Source organism: Triplophysa rosa, linkage group LG24, assembly GCF_024868665.1.
Source record: "Triplophysa rosa linkage group LG24, Trosa_1v2, whole genome shotgun sequence".
NCBI lineage: Eukaryota > Metazoa > Chordata > Actinopteri > Cypriniformes > Nemacheilidae > Triplophysa > Triplophysa rosa.
In genome coordinates this window covers 14,283,552-14,306,244 of record NC_079913.1, presented here as the reverse complement: position 1 = coordinate 14,306,244, position 22,693 = coordinate 14,283,552, and the positions used below count along the sequence as shown (strand labels likewise).

At 36.3% G+C, this 22,693-nt stretch overlaps 3 protein-coding genes across 14 annotated transcripts in view; 1 reads left to right on the top strand and 2 right to left on the bottom strand.

Annotated features, from left to right (window-relative positions):
• The window catches only part of gramd4a (GRAM domain containing 4a), a 113,671-nt gene extending 103,851 nt beyond the window's left edge, over positions 1-9,820 (bottom strand). For 2 of the 3 annotated variants that reach the window (XM_057323713.1, XM_057323714.1), the window contains exons 1-2: positions 9,572-9,820; positions 4,640-4,847 (exon numbers count right to left, since the gene is read on the bottom strand). In XM_057323713.1, the coding sequence (XP_057179696.1) occupies positions 4,640-4,847; positions 9,572-9,600 (237 nt within the window). In that variant the 5' untranslated portion in view covers positions 9,601-9,820. Of the gene's footprint in view, positions 1-4,639; positions 4,848-9,571 lie in introns of those variants that run through there. The other variant, XM_057323715.1, reaches the window with a different exon arrangement.
• Positions 1-22,693, top strand: part of LOC130547623 (uncharacterized) — a 403,303-nt gene that overhangs the window by 261,574 nt on the left and 119,036 nt on the right. The gene's annotated exons all lie outside the window — the stretch shown is intronic.
• celsr1a (cadherin EGF LAG seven-pass G-type receptor 1a) overlaps positions 12,101-22,693 on the bottom strand; it is a 93,336-nt gene continuing 82,743 nt past the window's right edge. For 2 of the 6 annotated variants that reach the window (XM_057323707.1, XM_057323711.1), the window contains 12 exons: positions 22,349-22,549; positions 21,314-21,488; positions 19,944-20,056; positions 19,782-19,861; positions 18,574-18,700; positions 18,029-18,154; positions 17,642-17,775; positions 17,045-17,145; positions 16,691-16,834; positions 16,286-16,513; positions 15,041-15,299; positions 12,101-13,155 (listed from right to left, as the gene is read on the bottom strand). In XM_057323707.1, the coding sequence (XP_057179690.1) occupies positions 13,125-13,155; positions 15,041-15,299; positions 16,286-16,513; positions 16,691-16,834; positions 17,045-17,145; positions 17,642-17,775; positions 18,029-18,154; positions 18,574-18,700; positions 19,782-19,861; positions 19,944-20,056; positions 21,314-21,488; positions 22,349-22,549 (1,719 nt within the window). In that variant the 3' untranslated portion in view covers positions 12,101-13,124. Of the gene's footprint in view, positions 13,186-15,040; positions 15,300-16,285; positions 16,514-16,690; positions 16,835-17,044; positions 17,146-17,641; positions 17,776-18,028; positions 18,155-18,573; positions 18,701-19,781; positions 19,862-19,943; positions 20,057-21,313; positions 21,489-22,348; positions 22,550-22,693 lie in introns of all 6 variants that reach the window. The other 4 variants (XM_057323709.1, XM_057323708.1, XM_057323710.1 and 1 more) reach the window with 4 other exon arrangements.

Here is a 22,693-nt window from a genome sequence, read left to right as displayed (position 1 = left end):
TCTGTCACGGATGTGGCAGGAAGAACCCAAGCGCAGGCAGGCAGTGACGGGGTTAACGAAAAACAATACTTTATTTATAAACAAAACACAAAACAAACACCCTCAATGGGGGAAAACGAAACTAAGAGATATAAAGAAAACAAAGACTTCCCACGTGGGGGCAAAACATAAAACAAGAACAGCAAATAACCTAACTAATAAGCATGACACAACATCTTACAAAAAACACAGCAGGGTAACAAAGGCAGGGGCAGGGTAACTCACAACACGAACAATCCACAGACAAGGACCAGGAACAGGATTACGGGTAGACACGAAAGACACCATACACAATGCACGAGCACAGGACAAAGAAACAAGAGGGTATTTAAAGGGAAGACAAACGAGGGATAACTACACGGGGCAGGTGTGGGTAATCAAACACTTAGGGAAGGATAACAAGGAAACAAGAGGAATGGGGCCAATGACAAGACACTGGAAAAACACATGAGAGGTAAAAACATAAACATCTCATGGTCTTCCCACATAAAACCCAAGAACTCTGCCCCGATCCCACCACACGACTAGAATTTCATAAACAAGACGGTGGGACCATGACATTTATCCATACGATTACTGTTGAAGATCAAGCAATGGTCATGAGAAGGCAATAACATAGAATTGCAGTAATTGCAGTTACAGAGACTGTCGTTCTTTGAACTGCTCATTTGGTTCCTCTACTGGCTCTTCCTACCGAATTGAAGAGCCAGTAGAGGAACCAAATGAGCGGTTTGCCTGGCATGGTTTTGTTTGGGGGGGGGTTGAGCTGCTTTCCCAGCTAAACCGGGAGAGTCACCCCAGATGCTGCTGCTTCCCTGTCTTACTATTCATGGAGCTCATGAGAAGGACGGGGAATTTAGAACAGAGCCATACCGCCAAATGTAAATTTAGCAAATCTGCCAATAAAAGATTACTTATCTTCAAATTTTGACTTGGGTTTTTCTTGACTGGAAAGGTCCTGACTGAAATGAATGTAATTATGATGAATCCACACTGCTTCAATATGACTTTTCTTGGTAGCTCATTGAGATCACCAGACCACTGTTTGTGTTCAACTGTTTATCGAGCCCGTTGAACTTCTTTAAATTATACTTGTTAAGTACCACAATTGTGATTCATTGTAAAGATTTTCTCTATATGAAACTTTGCATCTGATTTTCGTTTGTTCCATTATTGTTATTTTGGCTTTTAGCTGTAGCTGAATCCCTTTCAGCCACAACCGGTGTCGCCCTGACGGTGTCATCTTGGTGTTGGACTGACTGCCACCACTGCGACGGTGAATGACGTCACTTCCCGATACAAACACACCCCGTTGAATAAGCCCACCCCCGCCATTGATTGACAGGTTTCTGTACAAGTCAGAGGAAACGCAAATGCAAAGGGATTTGCGATTTCATTTGAGTTTTGGCAGGCTTAATACGCAACACCAGAGGAAGTGAAATAGCATATGGGGAATTGCTATTGCGATTTAAATATGGCAGGGTCGTAACTCGTAACACAGAGGTAATTCATTTGCAAATAGACTTTGCTTTTCCTTTTGAAATTTGGCAGACATTGTACGTTCGCGTAAATGCAAATGCAAACGGTTGCATTTGCGTTTGAATTATGTCACAATTTTGACACGAACAAATAGAAAACGCATTTGCAAATGCAGTTTGCAGTCCTTTTTAATTTAGTCTGCAGAATCACTCCATAAATGCAACATGGGCACACATCTCTTAAAACGTAGATGCAGATTCATTCACGGAGTAATTACTTACCAGGGAAGACATTTTTTACAAAGCTTGAAAGAGTTGTCGGAGGCTTGGTGGTTGTGACGTTGATATCGGGCGACCTTAAAGTCCCAGTGAAATTAAAAATTACAATTCTTATTTTTTCATAAAATATTGCAGTGTTTATAGTAAATAGTTTAGCAATGTGGGTCATTTTCTTTTTAAATTCATGTACCCTCATAATCTTCAGTTAAAATCTGAAAATGCACTTCCATCCTGAAATGACTCTCTATTTGAAATGACGTAGACGGTTTGGCCGGAGCATCCGTTAACTCCTCCCCTTCAACTGTCAGTCTGCTGCCAGTTTCATTTCAAAATCAACGCAACAGCTGTTTTTACACATCCAATCAATTAGCAGTGAAAAACGCAAGCCACGCCCACTTATTTTCTCAGTTGAAATTCCTTTTCACTCGGAAATGTGTCAGAATACGGAAGTAACACGATCGCAACTTCCCGTTCACAAGGACTTTAAGTGTGGTCTGTTTATAGCATCGTGTTAGCTTTTACTTCTGCCGATTGTATTTCGGTTTCAAAAGTAACAAATGTTGTGTTAATTTGTAAAGGTTATCTTAATCGCAAAACGTGTTAACATCATAAACCTTTGTTAATCACACAGCTTATTTTTTGCGATCTTCCAAAAGTCTGTTACTCACACGCACAACTTAAGAGTACCCATGAAATGGAATCCAATTAAATCGCTTTGAGGTGTAAAGGGATAGGATTCTGTAAGAGTACAGGATGACTCCTGAAACAGTGAAATCAAAAGTTTTAGAACACGAAGGAAGAGACATAAAGCTTCCTTTAGGGTTTGAGACAGTAGGCAACCAGCTCTCACAAACAGGCTATTCGGAGTCAATGAGTCAATCGAACCCCTGCTTCTGTGGAAAATCAATCTCATTATCTCCATCCTTTAGAGAGTCATTAATGGAGGAATCAAAAAGTAATGCAATGGACCAGACCAAACTACGTAGCGATGATGCATTAGCTGAGGCATCTAGGAAAGGTATCTGACTAGACCCATGGCATGCTGTGTTTGCATGTGACCAAGCTATTCTGATCAGTATGAGGTATGACGCCATACCTCATGAAGTCATACTTCACTGCTGTCTAAACCAGCACGGCACCACTGGTCACAGTCTTGGTTAGGAGACTGTTGCGTACAACAATAAAGCTGCACGTGATGCAAGAAATTACCAATGCAAACTCATGCAAACTGTGTTGAGACTGGTCAGCCTCTTCATGTGTGCAGAGGTCACATGCTTCTTAAAAGCCCGTCAAAGGCATAATAATAATTTTGTCACACAGGTTAAAAATGACAGCAGGGTGATTAAATAATGACATAATTGTCATTATGAATGTAAACTATTCATATTACCATTGTTCTTTGGTTTTATAGCAAAATTATAGCATCCACAAATGTACCATGGTCTCACTATATCAAAGCATATAGTGTATAATTAGTAAAACATATTTAGTAACACATACACATATGGTGATACAAATCCACAAAAAATGGTTACTACACGTATTTTATTAGAATTAAACGGTGGTTAAGGCAAAGCTTGGAGAAAAATTAGATGAGGCTAATATGGTGATGACTCCATCCACCATATTCACATTCACAAGAACTTTCATTGAGCTCATATCAATCTACATTCTGTGACTGCATCATCTATGAAGGATGAATGTAATGCTCCCTAATGAGAAGGCAGCAAGTTGATCAGACCAGACCAAAATACCATACAATGTAAAAAAAATCCGTAAAAAAATGGAAATTTTCTGTAAACTGGACAAACAGAAATATACCGTAAAATATATTTTCCCCCTGCAAAATTATAGGATATAAGGATATAATTTAAATTGTTTTCCCCATTTTTCTTGTAAGTGTGTTGTCTTTTTCTTTAATTTTATAGTTTTTGACCATATTTCAAAAATAAACTGTAAAAAAAATCTTGTTTAAAAAAAACTGAAAATGTCTGGCAGCTGGCGCCAGAAATAAACTGTAAAATAAAGGTTTTTTCACCTGTTTTTCTTGTAAATATGCTGTCTTTTTTATAATTTTACGGTTTTGACTGTATTTAAAAAAAACACAAAAATCTGTAAAAAACTGTAAAATTCAGTTTACAGTGTAGGCATGAACATGGGCTCCTTTGATTCCTGTAAGCAACAACCTATCATCAACCATCATCACATTTTCTTCAGATAACGCAAAAATCAAGTTTTACTGCCTACAGTGTGGAACACCCTTCACACTGACATTGTTTCCTTAAAATTGCTGCTTGTGTGGGCAGCTTACGTCACTTTGGAAAAGAGCCATGTTATTAAATGGGCAATGAAAGTTAGACACCCTACAGGACAGCAGGACGCCCTACAGTGTGTAAAGACATGTGAAAACAATTGTTCTGAAGAAAAAACCCCAAGCCTCTACAGCATCTCAGTTTACATTTCAAAAGCAGGGAGTGTTGGCTCTACGGTGAGACACTTATGCAACTGTATGACTAATCTAATGTTTTCTTCATTGTGGGAAAAGACTCAAAATAAACAGACTGCAGATGGGAAGACAAACCTCTTGGGATTCAGAAAACCTCATCAACATAATAACAGCAACCATTCTTCCATTAAGCATATCAATGAAAGGGTGTAAGACTGTAGCTACAGTGTCGGGTGTAAACAGGTTGTTATGATGAGATAACAGCTAGACAGAACATTAATCAACCTTTTTAGCTTTGAGCTGTCATAAAAAGAGAGAGTTGACATGAAAATGTATCAATAGAACAGACAGAAGAGTAAGGTTATGTTACACAAGAAACGTATTTGCAATGACTTACAGGGTCTCTTTGCTCATCGTTGTCTCGTATTGAAGGTCGAGGTCTCACCAGAATGTCATCACTACATTCAGTGTCTGACCCTGCGGGAGACTCGGGTAGATCCAGGAAGTCATCTCGCTTTGGTCCGCGGAATCTGATTTTGTCCAGCCGCTTTAGCATATTCAACACAGCTGCTTTAGGCTTTACCTTAACATTGTGTATGGTAGCCCTGCAGGGACAAAAATAGAGATAAAAAATGTCAACATTGCAAGCAGAACACTGCTTTCCTGTGGCTCAGTGGTTAGAGCATGGCACTAGCAATGCCAAGGTCATGGGTTCGATCCCAGGGGATTGCACATAGTCAGAAACAATGCAATGTAAGTCGCTTTGGATAAAAGCGTCTGCCAAATGCATAAAAATGTAAAAAATGAGAACAAAGATAAATTAAACGTTACATGTCCAACCTTGCTCAACTTACTGTTTGTGACAGTAAAATACTTGTGAATTGATAGTTTATAACATTTCTGCTTAAGGATTAGCCTCGAATGATAAAGCATTTTGTTTACCAAAACGGTAGCGTATATGTGGGCTAAAGTGTGTCCAATTTTGGAGAATCCTGTGCCCATTGCTCAATTAATAGTGTTTGTAAACTTCTACATCATCTAAATGCAGAGACGACATTGGTGTTTAGAGACTATAAACAATAACAATAATAATTGAACGACATTAGGTATTCATTAAAAAGACCTTATTAAAAAGCACGCTTAGTGGGATAGTAAACCCAAAAATGAAATTTCTGTCATCATTTACTAACCCTCCTGTCATTTCAAACTTGTATGACTTTCTTCTGTAGAACACAAAAGGAGATATTTTGAAGAATGTTGAACAACCGAAAAACGGTGGTACCCATTGACTTGCATTGGTTTTGTGTCTATACAATACAATAGATGTGAATGGGAATATCTTCGTTTGTGTTCTAAGAATGAAAGTCAATGACAATTTTTGGATGAACTGTCACTTTAACAAACTACTTAGTTTAACAGCATTTAAACGATTTAAACTGTTGGTTTTAAATATTGTGGAGCTGTTCTAATGTAATAAATAATAGAAAAAAGATGCAATAAAAGACAAAAAGCCGCAATGTATAATGTACGGTCAGCATGATTTTTTTTAAGTAAGATGTGTTCCTGAATCCACATATTTTGTCAGTCCTGAAACAACATTTCTGTCAAAGAAAAAGTCCTTAAATAAACCCCACCCACCCCTAGCCAAAACAAACCCTAAAAACTGTGGATAGTTTTCCTCATTACCCAGTTCTAAACCTAAATCTAACATTGCTAAACCAATCCTACAATTGATTGTTGAGAGAAAGGTTTTTCCAACATCAGAAATTATGTTGATCCACTTGGATTCACTCAAATTCACAGTACTGTTAATTTCATTGAACTCTAGATGAATTTTAACTCCACTGTTACGTGTGTTATTGCCTTACCAAGAAGTATCCTCTCTGACTCATTTTCATAGCCTCAGGACTTTCACAAGTACACGTGAATGAATACTGTATTCTCAGCCAGTTTCCATGGCTGTGACTGGTGACCTTTTAAAACTCAATGAAATTAATTGGCTGTCATGTTACGAAGACCAATGCTAAGAGATCTATGATGATTGCAACAAGTTTTAATGAGATTCCAGGTCCCTTCCTACCTCGAGATGTGTTCATAAATCCCATTTTAAAAGACAGAAGATTCCTTCGGAAAGGATTTCTCACAGAACATACAACGAAGCATTTGGCCATGGGTTTGAAATTATGATATAGATAAGAGATTTAGACTAAATTATTAGATGACCCTAAAGGGTATATTACAGGAGCTTGCCATGCTTAATAGGTTGTGGGAACTGGCAAATATAATTGATTCTACTTTTTTTGCATAAATCAACTGTACTCTATGTGCACATTCACAAGGCCGCAAGTAAGTCTAGGGCAGTGGTTCTCAAACTGGAGGCCCCAAGATGGATCCTGGGGGGCCACAGGTTTTGTGGCATATAGAAATAAAGAAATTTATCATAGATTTTATGCAATCAAACATCAGAACAATAATACCACCAAGCAAAATAATTGATGTTCCAGCATTTTATAACTGAATATGTTTTTGGTTTAATTAAAATTTTAAGTTTAAGATCTTTATATGGGGCGCCGCAAAGCGATGCACTCTAAACAAAGGAGGCCTTACAACGAAAAAGTTTGAGAACCACTGGTCTAGGGCCTTCACCTGTTTTATCATCCACCAGATGAATATACTTTGCTATTCATGCTTAAAGCTCACTTACTCAAAATGTGGAAAATTTTAATACTTGAAGTTTTTGTTTTGTTTAAATCACTAACTAAAGTAAAATTAACAGAAATGATGCATACCTTTAGCAAACATTATACACAAAATCATATGATAAACAAATTACAGGTCTTCATGTTTCTGTGACTGGTATTTTACAGAGAGATAAAGACCAGCTTATCCTAAAATTGATGGTGTATGTAAAATAACTTCTTCAAAAACTGTTTGTCAGATACATTTTACTGTATGTAAATCACGCAAAACAAAATGTCATGGCCACCATGGAATCTCCAAGTGCTATAAGTAATTCTTTCTGTCAGTAGGTATTTTGTTCCCCTCATCAGTGTATGCATGGCGCATTGCCATGGGTTGTCTGTCAGAATCTATTGATAAAAAAGCATACTGTATGAAAGGTTTCATCTTAACAACATAAACAAACATTACTGCGCATGCGTGCTTTTTTGACTCCAACTGAACTTCCGGTACACATTCACAAACAATAGAGTGCCTGTAGATTACTTCTGATAACAATCAAAAGAAACCATGAAGAACCGTTACTTGGCTAAACTTGTCTCTCCAATATATAGAATTTAGACTCCGATATGGTTTAAAGTCCCCGTGAACCGGAAGTTGCGATCGTTTTTACTTCGGTATTTTGACGTATTTCCCAGTGAAAGGGAATTTTGAATGAGAATAATAGTGGGCGTGGCTTTCGTCTTTCTCTGCTATTTGATTGGATGTATAACGCATTTTTAAATGGAACTGCAGCAGACTGACAGTTGAAGGGGAGGAGTTAACGGATGCGCCCAAGCCGTCTAACATACGTCATTTAAGATGGATGGTCATTACAGGAGTGAAGTGCATTTTCAGATTTTAACTGAAGATTATGAGGGCACATGATTTTTAAAAACAGAATGACCCACATTGATAAACTATTTACAAAAAACGCTGCAATATTTCATGAAAAAATAGGCATTGTAATTTTTAATTCCACTGGGACTTTAAATGAGACCTAACTACAGGACCCATTCAACAATTTTTTTTAAATAAAATGAACATACAACAAAATTCAACAAATCATTTATTTTAATACAATTATTATACAGTAAAATAATAATATAAATTAATATTAACATAAATTAAATTAAATATAAATAGTTATTATTAGACACTATCCAAACACAAACCGGATGTTAACTGGGGGTCAGGCGCGTGCGTCAGATGAGACGGTCTATAGTAGTAGACATTTTTGAAGCAGCTAACAATATAACAGTACAGTGTTCCTTTGTATTTTCGTGAAAAAATATTTGAGTTCAACAGCCAGAACCCTGAAAGTGTCAGACTTATTTTAGCCAAGACTGCCCCTGTGCTAATAGTAATGACTTCTAAAAGTAACACATTGCCTACACTTACATGCCAACAAAAAGAAGGAAAAACTGCATTATGTAGATGGAGCTGTAAAAGCTAACAACACTAAATAGATCAAGACCTCCCTTGAGTTCGAGAGCAGACGTTACTTAAAGAGCTTTCAGTGCTTATTATAGTAAAACAGAGAGACACATTTTTGGTAATTTGTGAGATTTTGTTTGCCATAAGAGCTATCAGAAGTCTTAGTCTTAGAACACAAGTTAGGTCCAAATGTATCCACCTACAGAACACCTCCAGGTCCCCACACTGCCCACATCTCTACATGAAAATCCATCGCTAAGGTTCTGTAATTGACTAAAGAACACTGATAGTATACTGTGAGAACACCTTACAAGGACATTTATATCTGATACAGAGTGTTCTTTCATTGTCAAACAAAAAACAAAACAAACAAACAAACATTCCTATAAATCAAGAGATCACTAATCAATCTGATCAATACATTGACTAATTAATAAACTAACAAACCAATTGATAAGTGAATCAAAATCAATGGACATACAGTAAAATAGACGAATCAAATAATAAACTAACAAACAAATTGATAAGTGAATCAAAATCTATGGATATACAGTAAAATAGACGAATCAAAGATCAACAACTGATCGATGGAACCTATGAAGACTTAAAAGGGTCATTACCAGGGATTGCACAAAGTCAGAAACAAATGTATAATGCAATGTAAGTCGCTTTGGATAAAAGCCTCTGATAAATGCATACATGTAAATGTAATTCGTTGCACCAATGAAACAATGAATCAGAGAATAAACGAATCAGCCTGATAGCATCAACGGGTCATTATGTCGCTGTACACTTCACCATCACGCACTGTGACCATCATCTTAACACATGTAAGCACACATACACATTACATGTATCATTTAAGATGCGTGTGAGTATAATACAATGTTGGTCATGGTGTCCAACATAATAGGCTACATCTTGTCCTTGATCATGTCTGAATGACAGAATAATGTCGTATTTCTGAAGTACATATAAATGACACAATACGGGGAAATGATACATTTTATGACGTATACACCCTCGTTTAATTCGACGAGCCCTAAGTGCGACATAGTCAGTGACAAGCCGCTTTGTTTTAAGCTTATTGTTACTAGACATGACAGTACTAGACATGTATTGTAAATCGACTGTTGCCGTCTTCGGTATTTATGAAGTGTATCTTGAAGCTTACCCAGCTCGTAAATCGTAGCAAAGTTTCATGAACCCCGTTGACAGTGTGAGAAAGGTCCTTTAAACACCTGCTGGAAAACTGCTGGAAATATATACACCAGATATCCGCCAACACGCACTTGTCTTGTTTTGTTAAAGAGCTCTGTGATTTCCCTGGAGTCGTGATTATGTGTGAGTTAATGTCAATCTGCCCCTGAGAGAACAGCGACCTGCTTCTATCTTCTTGTTGATGTCTGAACAGCTCTCACTCACACAGTAGACACAGGCAAATCCTCTAAAGCCGTGCACTGATCTCTTAAAGGGGCCGTACTAACAAAAGTGTACGCAAGAAAGCTCACTTCACTCTTTTCTGGGCGCAATATTTTCCATCTAAAACTCGCAAATCTAAAACTTAAACTAAACAAAACTTAACAAGTTGTTTTTATTGGCGTTATTATGCTTTAGGATTTTGTCTTTTCTTATTTTATCATAAGTTAGTAATCGTGAAAATTGGTGAAGTACTGCGTAACGTTTGTGGGTTCGTTAACCTTGAGAAGTTGAGTTTGACTAAAGAGAAACGTGAATGATAAAATAAGGTTGTTCATAACCAAAACATTGAGGGAATGTTTATGTAACAAATACAATGTACCTATAGTTTTATTGTAGTTGGTAAGGAACATTGAAACAAACTAGAATTTTAAAGCTTATGCTAAATAATGACATATCCAGATTTTTTATATTACTTACATGTTTCTTAAAAGCGGCTCTCTCTGTCGATCATCAGAAACAGAGCTCTCTTCCTGCATCTACTCATTATGACCTTTGACTACAACCCTCGATCAATAAACATCTTTTGAACCTTAATCAGCAATTCCTCTGATAAGATTACAGAATAACTCAAACTAAATTGACAGTTTTGATCAAAAACAAAAATAGTTATTTCTTAGAAATTAGTAACTTCTCCAAACAAAAACAGTACAAATACGATTCTTATTCAATAAGAAGTTATTGCACCGGTAGATGGCGCCAGATAGGCGTTTATACAGTAGGCCTACGGGAACCTTCGTGTAATTTGGATCTCATAATCTCGTCATAGATCATACAATTACATACCAATTACCCAGGACCGCACAAGCCTTAAAATACTTATATTTTTAATACTCTGTTTTTCTTTGTTGTTTTTTTCTACAAATTGTTTTAATACGTTTTAGGCCTATATGTTAATGTAATTTTACAATTAACTCACATGAACAATGAACAATTGTTGCCTATTTGTATTAACTAACATTACACCGTCTAAATATGGCACATTGTTAGTATATGTTAACTAACAGATTAATTGTAAAATGTCCCTGATTCTATTAAATCTCAGGTGAAACCAGAAAGAGGATGGGGCCTTTATCTTTATTTGACAATAATTTCTTAGGAATGCTTTTGACATCATTAACATACTAAGTTTCTCATAATTGATATGATAGTAATGTAAATGTAAATAATTCACCCACTTTTGTTTACATAAATATACTGTAAATTAAAATCAATATTAATGGTACTGGTACTCACTATACTCACTATAAGCACTATTATTAGTGAAAATGACTATTTAACAGATAGTGTTTAATGTGAAAATAAATGTGATTTAGTCCATTATTAATCTTAATGGCTTTATAGCAGTGTAAACTAACTATAAACTGTCACTGTAACAAGTCCCATATCTGTACAACTAACAACTTCTACGGTAAATGAAATAACATTAGCCTTATTATCCTGAGGTGTATATAGCAGAATAATAAATATCTGAATCTCATCTTTTTATAACCTGTTCCCTATTATATTTGCAACAACTAAACTAAACATGTGCACATGACATTCTGGAATCTCACCCAAATGCTGAAAGATGGAACTTTTGCCTTTGTGGTTAAAATATAAAATTGAAAGTTACTTGCTGAGCTGTTCTATTACATCACTTTTTACATCACAGTTGTTCTGCTTGGATTAATCTGATGAAGTTTTCTCCATTGCTCAATTCAATCTCTGCATGATCGTCAGTATCTAGTCTGCCTCACATATTGAATGTTCAAGTTGAGAGCATTTGTACTGAATTAAAAAAATGTTTTAATGTTGTGTGGGTTTGCTTGGCATTGAACACTTGAATTGTTTTGTGTTAAATGGAAGATCTTTTTTTAGACTGTAGGCCAGAGAGTGAACTGACTCCTTCTGGAACATCAGACACCTACACTGCAGATTCTGCTGTTTCTCACATCGCATGTATAACCGATCAGATGTTTTCTGTAGCATGTATTTACAAGGAATGCAAATAAATTCTGTTCTCTTTTCAGATAGTGATCATGAAGGTTTCTGAAAGCCTTTGTCTGTTCTGCTTTCTTGACAGCACCAAAGTGGTAAATCGGCAGGATTTTCTTCCTAAAAAATATGTTTATGCAAGAAAAAAATGTGTAACAACAAAAAATATTTACATTGATCAAAAATCAGTTTTGGTGTAACTAAAATAAAAAATGAGATATAAAATATGTGCTTGTTACAGGAAAACAGATAAAAGTTTGTACAAGAATCATACAAATTCATTGACCTTTTATTTTTACAACTTAATTTTTTCCAGTGTCTCAAAACATAAAAATAAATACAGCTTTACAGTTAGAAATCCAGTGTTTTTCTTGTGGGAAACTATAACACCTGCTTCTTTCAAATAAGTATCATAGACTATCATAATTACAAAATAATCCAGATTCCAACCTCAAATTTAGAGTATAAGGGCCACCACGAGTCTTCACAGTTCAAACATTATTGTTACAATCGCCACCAAACAGACAAACTGATAAAGTTCTGCAGTGTTGTCTTGTTTTTAATGGGTATTTAGTCTTTAAAATAAGTGTGTTGGGGACTGCAGCACCACAGCAACCAAACTCTACAAATCAAATACAAAAGATTTGGATGCGATCACATCAGAAAAAAGGTCTCGCATTAAACGTTATTAAAATTGCTCATTTCAATATACAAACATGTCTTAAAATAATTCACATACAAAATATTACAATTTAAAAAAATATATCTACAAAATAATTACATGAGGAAGGTATTCAAAGACCATTCGGACGGGGCACTTAGTGACAATAACAGCATTCCATGATTTCCATTTCGTAAACAGAAAATGTCTCTACACAGTTCCAGCCTTGTGTGATTTTGTGCACGAGAGCACTTGAAGAAAGCACTAGTGGTAAAACATAAAAATCACATTTTAAGTTATATGTGTCTCTTCAAGTCCACCCATCACTCAGAATGAGCACACTGATCGCCATTCTGAGGGTTGTAGTACCACATCAAGTGGTTTGGCACATTTTCCATCTATTCTTGCTTACCCCTCTTTTGTATTTACATACATACATTCCCTTTATCTTTTCTTAATTTTAAGGCAGACATCTGTAATAATACTGTCCTCCAACAGGGCATGGATCCCAGGCACACGCTGGAGAGCAAGGTGCGCCTATGGCGAGGTCCTCCACGTGATCCTCCTTTGCTTTGCGTCTCTCTCGCTGCTAGGGATTCAAATTCTCCCCTCATGAGGGCAAAAGTTCCTCAGGGTTCCTGCTGGGTCAGATTGATGTTTCGTTACTGCCGCTGTAGTGAGCAGAGGGGGAGAGAATGGGAAGGAGGATACATGCGGGTTAGGAGGGTGTTCAGGCAGGAATACAGGCAGGTATAGTACACATGCCACATGAACAGCAGGTGTAAAGAAGATTTTTGTTTCAGCATACATGCTTGAGTAGAGATACAAAGGGCTGAACAGAATCAGAGGACTCGGGTTTCAAAAACATGCAAAACAAATGTCAGTTAAGGATTTTTCAGTGTTGGGTGTAACTAGTTACTAAGTAATTAGTTACTGTAATTTAATTACTTTTCCCTTGAAAAAGTAAAGTAAGGGATTACTCTCATTTTTCTGTAATTTAATTACAGTTACTTCTGATGTAATTAAACTAAATACTTTGTGTAATATGTGTGTGTGCAGAAGAGGAATTGACATCAAAATTCAAAGTCTAACTTTAAAATCCGCGCTTTAATGTATAATTCTCACATTTGTAATTAATAATAATACTTTGTAGTTTTATATGATTTATTTGAATGAATTAAAAGAGCCGTTTCATGTCTATCCTTGAATCACTTAACTCATCAAGGTTGATGTAGGACATAGAAAGTAATTAGTAATAAGTAATTAAATACTTTTTGAAGAGAGTAACTTGTACAGTAATCTAATTACATTATCGAATGTGTAATTAGTAACTAGTAATTAATTACTTTTTCAGAGTAACTTACCCAACACTGGGATTTTTGTATTTTTCGTTTCAGGAATGTTGTCGAGTACTTTGTTAAAGGTCCAGTCAGTGAAATCTAGCGGCAAGGTTGCGAATCGCAACCATCTGCTCACTCCACCCCTCCCGCTTGAAACACTACGACGGCTGACAGAACATGGCCAATTATATGCAAGGGGACCCACGGTGTATGTAGATAGAAATAGCTCATTCTAAGGTAATAAAAACATAACGCTTCATTGTGTAAGCTCTTTATACACCTCTGAAGACATAGTTATGTTTATTATATTGCATTTATGTGAATAGATCCTCCAAAAAATGACACACTGGACCTTTAAGTCAATATTAAAAGTAAAAAATGTAACACTGCCAGTCTTTCTACAGTATCGGTTGTACCAACTCTATTTTATGTCGCTGTGCTGTCACCGCGGTTCAAATATGCATCCATTTTTTTCTTTTGCCTTTATCTATATCTATCTATATAAGTATGTTTATTGTCTGTTTGTTTTACACTGTCTTTAATGTACAGTTGCTTTTCAACAATGCTAAACTGTGAAAAGTGTGAAAGAAATAATAATTAATTCTTATTTAATCTCATAAAGAAATATAATTGACATTGTGCACTTTTTACAATATCTTCTAAATAATCTAAATCTCTCGGATAAGCAGAAAGATGACACATTTGAAATACGTTTTATTGAGGTGGCTAGTGAGTATATCAGCTAGTCTGTAAGCTGTTTCTTTACCAAATACGTCAATTATTAATAGGGTTCAAATTTCAACAGTCAAAACAAATTGCATTGTTTAGCGTTTTTGGTGGCATGTTTAAAAGACATGTTGTGGTATAAGTCACTTCGAACCTAAGAACATTTCATTTGTTTCTTCGTTGTTTATTTTATCTTGAATACTTTTTTAACTTAAAGACTTAAATTTTATACAGTATAATAGAGAATACTGCTATAATGTTTTAAATAAAAGCAGTGCATTTTAAATTCATTTCAAGAGTTGTACAATTTTACTAGCATTGGCATTGACTGGTTTTGGTACAACCCTGCCACGTTGCGCAATCACTTACTGATGAGATTTAATTTAGTCTCGAAACACAATAACAGAAGGAAAAGAGCAGATCTGGGTAAGGAGGGGTGGAGTGTGCAAAGAAGTCTTACTCAGAGTCTGACTGGTTGCCACCGTTGACAGTCCCTGATCTCAAATTCATTGCCATGCCGTTCTGATGCTCTCTTGGAGGGACAGGCGTCCGATGAGGGGGTTTGATCAGGATGTTGTTGCCCCCATCATTAGAGGTTATAGAGGGCGCTCTGGAGGATATGGTGGGGGGATTGTAGTCTGACAGCTTCTCTCTAAGTTTGTTTTTCATGTTCTTGTCTGTCAATGGAGGAGGATATGTGATCTTGTTCTTCAGAATACCTGTGTACAGAGAGTGAATATAAACACATTAGTATGTGTAACGTCAAGGCAACACGTAATAAACTCTAGAATTCATCAGTGCTTGTTATTCTAATCTAAACAATAAAAAATGCCTCTGAAAAACTTTTTTTGTCTTTTTTACTGTGTAAACTATAAAATGCATTTCATTCCTGATTGATATCCTATCCTAATATCCTATTTTACTGGGAAATATTCAAGTCAATTTTCGATAAAGTTCTTTTCACAGCAAAGGAACTTTATAAAAACATTTTACTACAAAAGCCTTAAGCATTTAGTACAAAAATGCTATAAAAATAGAAACATGATTATAAAAACCATAAAATTAGAAAAATACAAAAAAACACACATCTAGAGAATTGTTATTGAACCATTGTATTTAAAATATGTCACATCGGTCTTTAAACTATTTATAATGTTATAATATCTAGGCCCGGTTTCACAGACAGGGCTTAGTTTAAGCACGGTCTAACCCTTAGGCCTGGTTTCACAGACACAGTTTATCTTAAACCAGGACTATGCCTTAGTTGAATTAAGATATTTATGTTGCTTTTATAAAGATGCCTTAGAAGAATATATTACGGTGTGCATCTTGAGACAAAACAATGGCACTGATATATTTTAAGATATTTCTGGGCAAGTTATATTCAGTTAAGACAGGTCACACATTCATTTTAGTCTGGAACTAGCACTAAACCTTGTCTGTGAAACCGGGCCTTAGTGAAATTAGGATATTTAGTCTGGGATTAGCCTTAAGCCTTGTCTGTGAAACCGGACAATAATGTTTATAATGTTATAATGTTTATAATTTGACAATATTTGTTGTTATTTTTATGTTGTTTTTGCATAGATTTATATCGTCAAAAGAGATTCATAACTATGCCACTTTCATAAGCTCTTGAAAGATACTAACAGGCAGGCTAGCTGACATGAATGAATTTAAAAGCATTTTTATTTTAAGATCTCACCCTTTCTCTGTTCAGGCTGATGGTTGCTGTTGGGTTGTATTGATGATGTTTGGTAGTCTTTATCCTGAGCCGTCTCTCCAATGTGATTGAGTTTATTCTCCTGATGGAGTTCCACATTGACTTTAGTTTCCACCCTCAGTTTCTCCGCCCCTCCTGGATCTTCACTGTCACTGGCTGTCATGGCTTCAGACGGCCAGTAAGGCTTCACGTGATTGGATACAGTGTCCACTGAGACATAAAAAAATGAAACGTCAAACACCAGCTGCCAGTTTTAAATGTTAGACATTTCTATAAGTACAGTATATTTTTGATAGGGTTGCGAGTTGAACCTTCTTGTATCAATAGATTCAATTTGTGACATATTTAACCTGAATATGATTAGAAAGAGAAAAATGTGTCTTGTACCTTTTGGAGTGCTGTGTAGTGGCTGTCTCTCATTATTCCATTTTGGTTTCATTTCAATATCTTCGTCTTCACTGTCAGACGAATGAGAGGATGCGTACGAGCTGCTGTGTTCGTCCATGGATAGCTCACTGTCTGAATCAGAGTCTGAAAACACAAAACCTTTTGTCAACATCTCAACAATCATTAAAAAATGATGTAACACCTCTGGATTATTTGCATGCCATTCTTATAATATAAATGATGTGTAATAGTATGAGCAAACACACAGTTTAAAATTCATAAAATCCATAAATGCAGAATTTCATTTAAAACAGAATGTACATATCAGAGTATTGACTGACAAAGTATTCGTACCATCTGCTTTAGTGCCGTTACGGAAGAGCGAGCCATCCATGTCAGTGTGTCCGGCTTTAGCATTTCCAGAAGAAACACCGGCCTTCTGACCTAATTCATCTCTGTAAATGCATGAGAGAAGTAGAAGAAAAGACATAAAAGAGAAGACCTGACTTTAAATATGAGAGTATTCTGGTTTAAATATGAGAGTAGACAAAAGAAAGTGTGATTACATTTCTGCAAATCAGTTATTTAGAACAGGCTGTTTTAATTAATAATTTAACAATGAAGATTTCATAATGCAAAAATAGTTGTCACTATACTGCAAAAAAAAAACATATATATAATAACATAAAAAAAATGTATTGACACAGGATGTGGTTATTGTATACACTTAGACAAACACACACATGTGATGTTTCCATGTGCATGCGGTACACAGTAAGTGTGCATACTGTGTATGGTACTGTAAAATTGCCAAGCATAAGCCATGCACCTTTGCGCATACATTTAAATAAATAAAAAAAACTCATGCAAAGAAGATTAAGAAAGTTAAAGTGAGATTGTGAGAGGTGAGAAACAAGAGTATAGCACTGTGCTCCTGCAGTAGCGTGTTACCTGTGCATGTAAGCAACGTAGCTGCTATGGCTCTTGGCTGACCTGACTGTGCTCTCTAGCGATGCGGTGGACTCGCCGATGGCCGAACGGAACAGCACCCCATCCTCGTACGTGTTGTTACAGTTCAGCGTACGCTAAAAACAAAAAAGCATGTCAGAACACGCTACTGTTGATCATGCTTAGGGCCACATTACCACAAAGGTCTTCCTCTCAAACTAAATTGCATGAAATTACTTGCAAATTACTTCACTGAAATCACTTGGTTACTCTATTGTATACAAGACTTGTTCATGTCAGTCTGATCAGAACCACTGTTTCCAGACCTGTGGATGGCACTTGATTTAAACATATTTTAGAATCTGTTTGTTTTGTACTGTAGAAATGTACCGTGAGCAGGGTGGTGCGTGTAGTATTGGACTCATCCGGTAATGGTTTCTTCCCGGTGAGAACGTTCTTTAGATTCTTTCTCGCTTCTTTACTGAACACAATGTAGAAGAAGAAGAAGAATATACCCTAAAAAGAGAAATGTTGAAATAAATTTGACATCAGGTTGTAAAGTTGTATTTATTTGCTGGTTTAAATTATGTTAATTTAATTATTATATCTTTGTTTTCACTGTTTCTTACTTTATTATTGTTTAATGATGTTCAATGAAATTGTTTAATGTATATTAATGATCTATACACAGGAGGATATTTTTACAATTTCTTGAATGGGTATGTGGTTTCAAGTGTGCTCTGGGTGACTCCTTTAATGGGTCAGCAAAAAAATAACGAAATTCTTTACGATCTCCTTGAATTCATTTTTCATGTTTTCTCTTTCGCCAGGCAAAAAAGTTAAAACATTCTGAATAACAACAGCACATCATAATAGTGCATGTTGTTTAAAGTCTATTTTGAAAAACACAAAGTTATGAATAGCAGAAGTGTTACCTGCAGACAGCTGAAGATAGCAAACAGGTAGTGGAACAACATAAGATCATTGTTAACAGCTATTAAACCCAGCAGCCAGGTGGCGCTAATGAGCAACAGCAGCAGGAAGGCCATTCGAAGCGCAGGACTGGTGAACACAAACAACAAAAAATGTATTAAAATTAGTGCTGTCAATCGATTAAAAAAATTAATCGGATTAATCACACATTTTCTGTGATTAATCACAATTAATCACACATAACAATAATATTTTAAAATATACTTTTACATTTGAATAATTTCACATTTAATCTTCAAATTGATGTAGAAACAACATATTTCTTTAACAGCGTCATTTTATGAATGAAAGAAAACATTTTGATATTAGTACTGTAACTGATGTCTCTATTAAATTGATTATTTTAACATTAATTATAGCCATTCAACAATATAATTGAGAGCTATCATGAAATATACAGAAATTGAAGGAAGTTCTCAAACACTTTACAGTCTTTAATGCTAAATTATAAATTAAATGCAGAAGAATTCTCATTAAAGCTACAAAATCACATTGATTTCTTCTTTTATTTTGTTCTTTGATACATTAGTGACAGGAGTCACAGCAGCATGTTTAAAAACGTGGCCCCTTTAAGAGCTGTCTCAGTACTAAGATCTGACCGTCACCGCACTCCCATTTTCACAACTCTTTGCATTCATTTAAGATTTTATTTTACACTTTGAAGTTTTGCTTAAGAAAATGCTAGACAAAACGGGCTTTCTGACATAATCTTGTATGGTTTTATCCATTCAAGCACGAAAGAGAACTTAACATGGATGCGCTGTCTGACAGAGATTCACGGACGCAGCCTTCAGCCCATGACTGTATACACCAGACTGGACCTCGCGTTGCGTTTTGCCGCTTCCCACAGTTTAGAAGCTGTCTATCTTCATTGAACGCGTCAAAGCAACTGTTTAAAATCACGCTTAAGTGGTTTAAAAGCCTGTACACGAATAAGAGCGTGATTACATCATGTAACGCTAGACAAAGAATGTCAAAACAAACGGATGCTGCGTTAATTGCGTTAAATATTTTTCACGCGTTAATTTGAAAAAATTAATCACATGCGTTAACGCGTTAACGTTGACAGCCCTAATTAAAATATAACTAATTACCACTCATATTAGACAGTAAATGAATTTAGAGGTAAGGACAGGATAAAGTGTCTTACATAACCCCAGACTTCTCAAAAGAACGCTGTCTGCGGCCACACGACGCCTTTGCAGCCAGCACAAAGATAACAATGTTAACCTGTGAAAAAGAAATGTATCGTGCATTTAGGCATGAAACTGGAATTAAACTAATAGAAAAGGTTTCAGATGTATCGACTCACCAGCACAACTACGGCGATGGGTCCAGCGAAGCTCCAAATAATGGTGTCGTGGACAGACAGCCAACAGAAATCGGGGTTCCCGTAGCCCTGAGGATCCAGACCCACAGCCAGACCTGACAACACAAACATCAACATGCATTAAAGAACATGTGAGTGGTGTTTGTGTGTAAAATGACTTCTACTGCGTTAAAGTCCCCCTGCATTCAATAATTTTATCACTTAAAACTCATCTTTAAGCATTAAAATGACATATGTAAAAGTTTTGTCCTGTGATAATAATTTCTTCATGCCTTAAAATGACTTGAATGTAACGCCACATATTCATAATTATGCAAATTAGTCCCCGTCTCCATTCAATCGTGGGATCTTAGAACAGTGATTATAGGTATACAGTACATACAGTAGATGCCTCATTCGACGTGTGAGCAGCGCTTGCTCGTGTTGCAGTAGCAGAACAAAAGCAGCAGCGATCGTTTCAGTGCTGAGTCTATGCGCCATCCATCCATATCTATGACTCTATTAACGTGATTGGTTACAGGGTTATGATGTCATAAACAGAGGCAGTTTCAAACTGCATTGCAAACTGCATGCAAACTGTCTTTGGAAAACTGCTATTTTATGGAGAATATTCTCTGCAGTTGTTAAAAATACTGAATTTGCATATGGTTTCTCTTAAAGCTTATTAAAAACATAAGTTTTTTAACACATAAACAACATTAAAAACTTGATTTTCACCACAGGGGGACTTTAGGGTGTGGTGGTTACTAGGGTGTCTTGGGCGGTTGATAAAAGTGCTGTTTTTGTTATTGTGTCGCCTTGTAGTTACTAGATAGGTAATGAGGGTGATCAAATAGGCATGTTTACATGTTTTCTAGGGGTGTCTAAATGGATGCAAAGGGTGTTCTATATGGTCTCTGAGGTTAAATGGAGAGGAGATGAGTTGGGTCAACCTCTATTATGTGTATGTTAGGGGTTTTTTCGCTGCTTTGAGCATGTGCCAGTGAAGAAAGTGACACCCATTATGGAGAACAGAGCCATCACAGAAAAAAAGAAAAAGGAAGGAAGAGATAGAAAGAGAGACAGGGAGAGAGAGAGTAATATGAAGACACCGGCATTCTGTCTCTTTCCCACAGGGATCACACACACACACACACACACACACACACACACACACACCAATTAAAGGAGGGGCGAGCCCAAGCACGAGATCATGGGTGTGTATGTGGTGTGTGTGCTTTACAGTCAACTCCAAAGGTGTATTACTGGTGTTGTGTATGTGTGTTTGTCAACTTCAACATCATTTAAAACTGTATGTGTGTGACTGTGATGACACTGTAGATAAAATAGAAAGGAGAGTGTGTGTGTCTAACCTGTAATAATGGCAGGAATCCCCCAGCCTATGGCGTAGTAGAAGCGCATGTGACCGTGGTTGATGTTCCTGACCTCAGTGAGCATACGGTATATGTGCAAACCCTCCACAAACGTCCAGGCAAATGTGCACATGTAGAAGTAGTGCAGTAGTATGGCTATTACCGTACACACAAACTACAGAAAGAAACAGATTGTTAGTATTCAGCAGCAGAATAACAACTCATAAAATTGATTTTTTTCCACTGTAACAGCTATCCTCTATTTTACTATACTAATAGCACAGATGTCAACATTTGGAGGTTTAAATATGAGGTCTCTCTTAAATTTTTTAAAGAATTCATTTTTATTTTTAGCACATGATTTTCCATATTCTGAAAGTGCCATTTTCAGGATTGTCACATCCATAACCTTAATATAAAAAAAGAAACTATTTTATGTTCTTTAAAGGCCCATCCCTTCTCCATTTGTTAGGTATTATTGCATCTGGTTTACATTTTAATTCAAAGAAATCCTGCAAAGTACGCAGTCTCTCAAAAACCTCCTTTTTTGTCACATCCATAACGCATGTTTATTTCACCTTTTTAAAATAGAAAACTCAAGGTTTCTGGTGTTTAGACTCTATCAACAAGGGTTTAGTAAAATATAAACAGATGGTTTAATATATTGGTAACAAACACATTCTCTGAGTGTTTATGTCACATCCATAATGTTGGAATTGCCTTTCTCTTTCTCCTCCCCAAAGTTGTAACCTCAAAGCTGCCTAACCCACTGGTACATCCAGCTATTAATTAAAGACTTAAAGCAATTAGTGGAATTTGAGAACAGAAATCTAAATTCTGGAAATCGCTGAAACGGAAATCTCAATGAGGCTTTAATGAGAGATGACACAAAACCACATATGAGATCTTTATAAATGTTGGCTTGTGATTTAACTTGAGGAAAGATTAGACCCATAAAGCCAGTTTTGTGTGGTCTACCGACTTTTTCTTTTTTTTAGGATTTCCATTAACGTGGTAATATTTTGAGTTCCTCACCGGGTTTTCCGTCTGGTTGATTCCGATTAGGAAGACGAGCTCGGAGAAGAACAAGGCGGCCACCAGGTTCTTGTGGATGCTGAGGAGATTGGATCTTAGTTTATGCAGAATGGCCAGTAGGATAAAGGTGAGTAAAAGAGCCAGGAGAGAGGCGGAGACTGTGGTGTACGTTACAATCTTCAAAGGAAGAACATCACCATGCTGGGAGAAAGAGAGGGTCCATAAAAATGAGAACAAAACCAGACACAGAAAAACAAGAAAAGATACAAAAAATTAAACTGATGTTTTAAAAGAACATTTATTCTTTATGGAGAAGACAATCCCAGAATGCACTCTGACAATCTC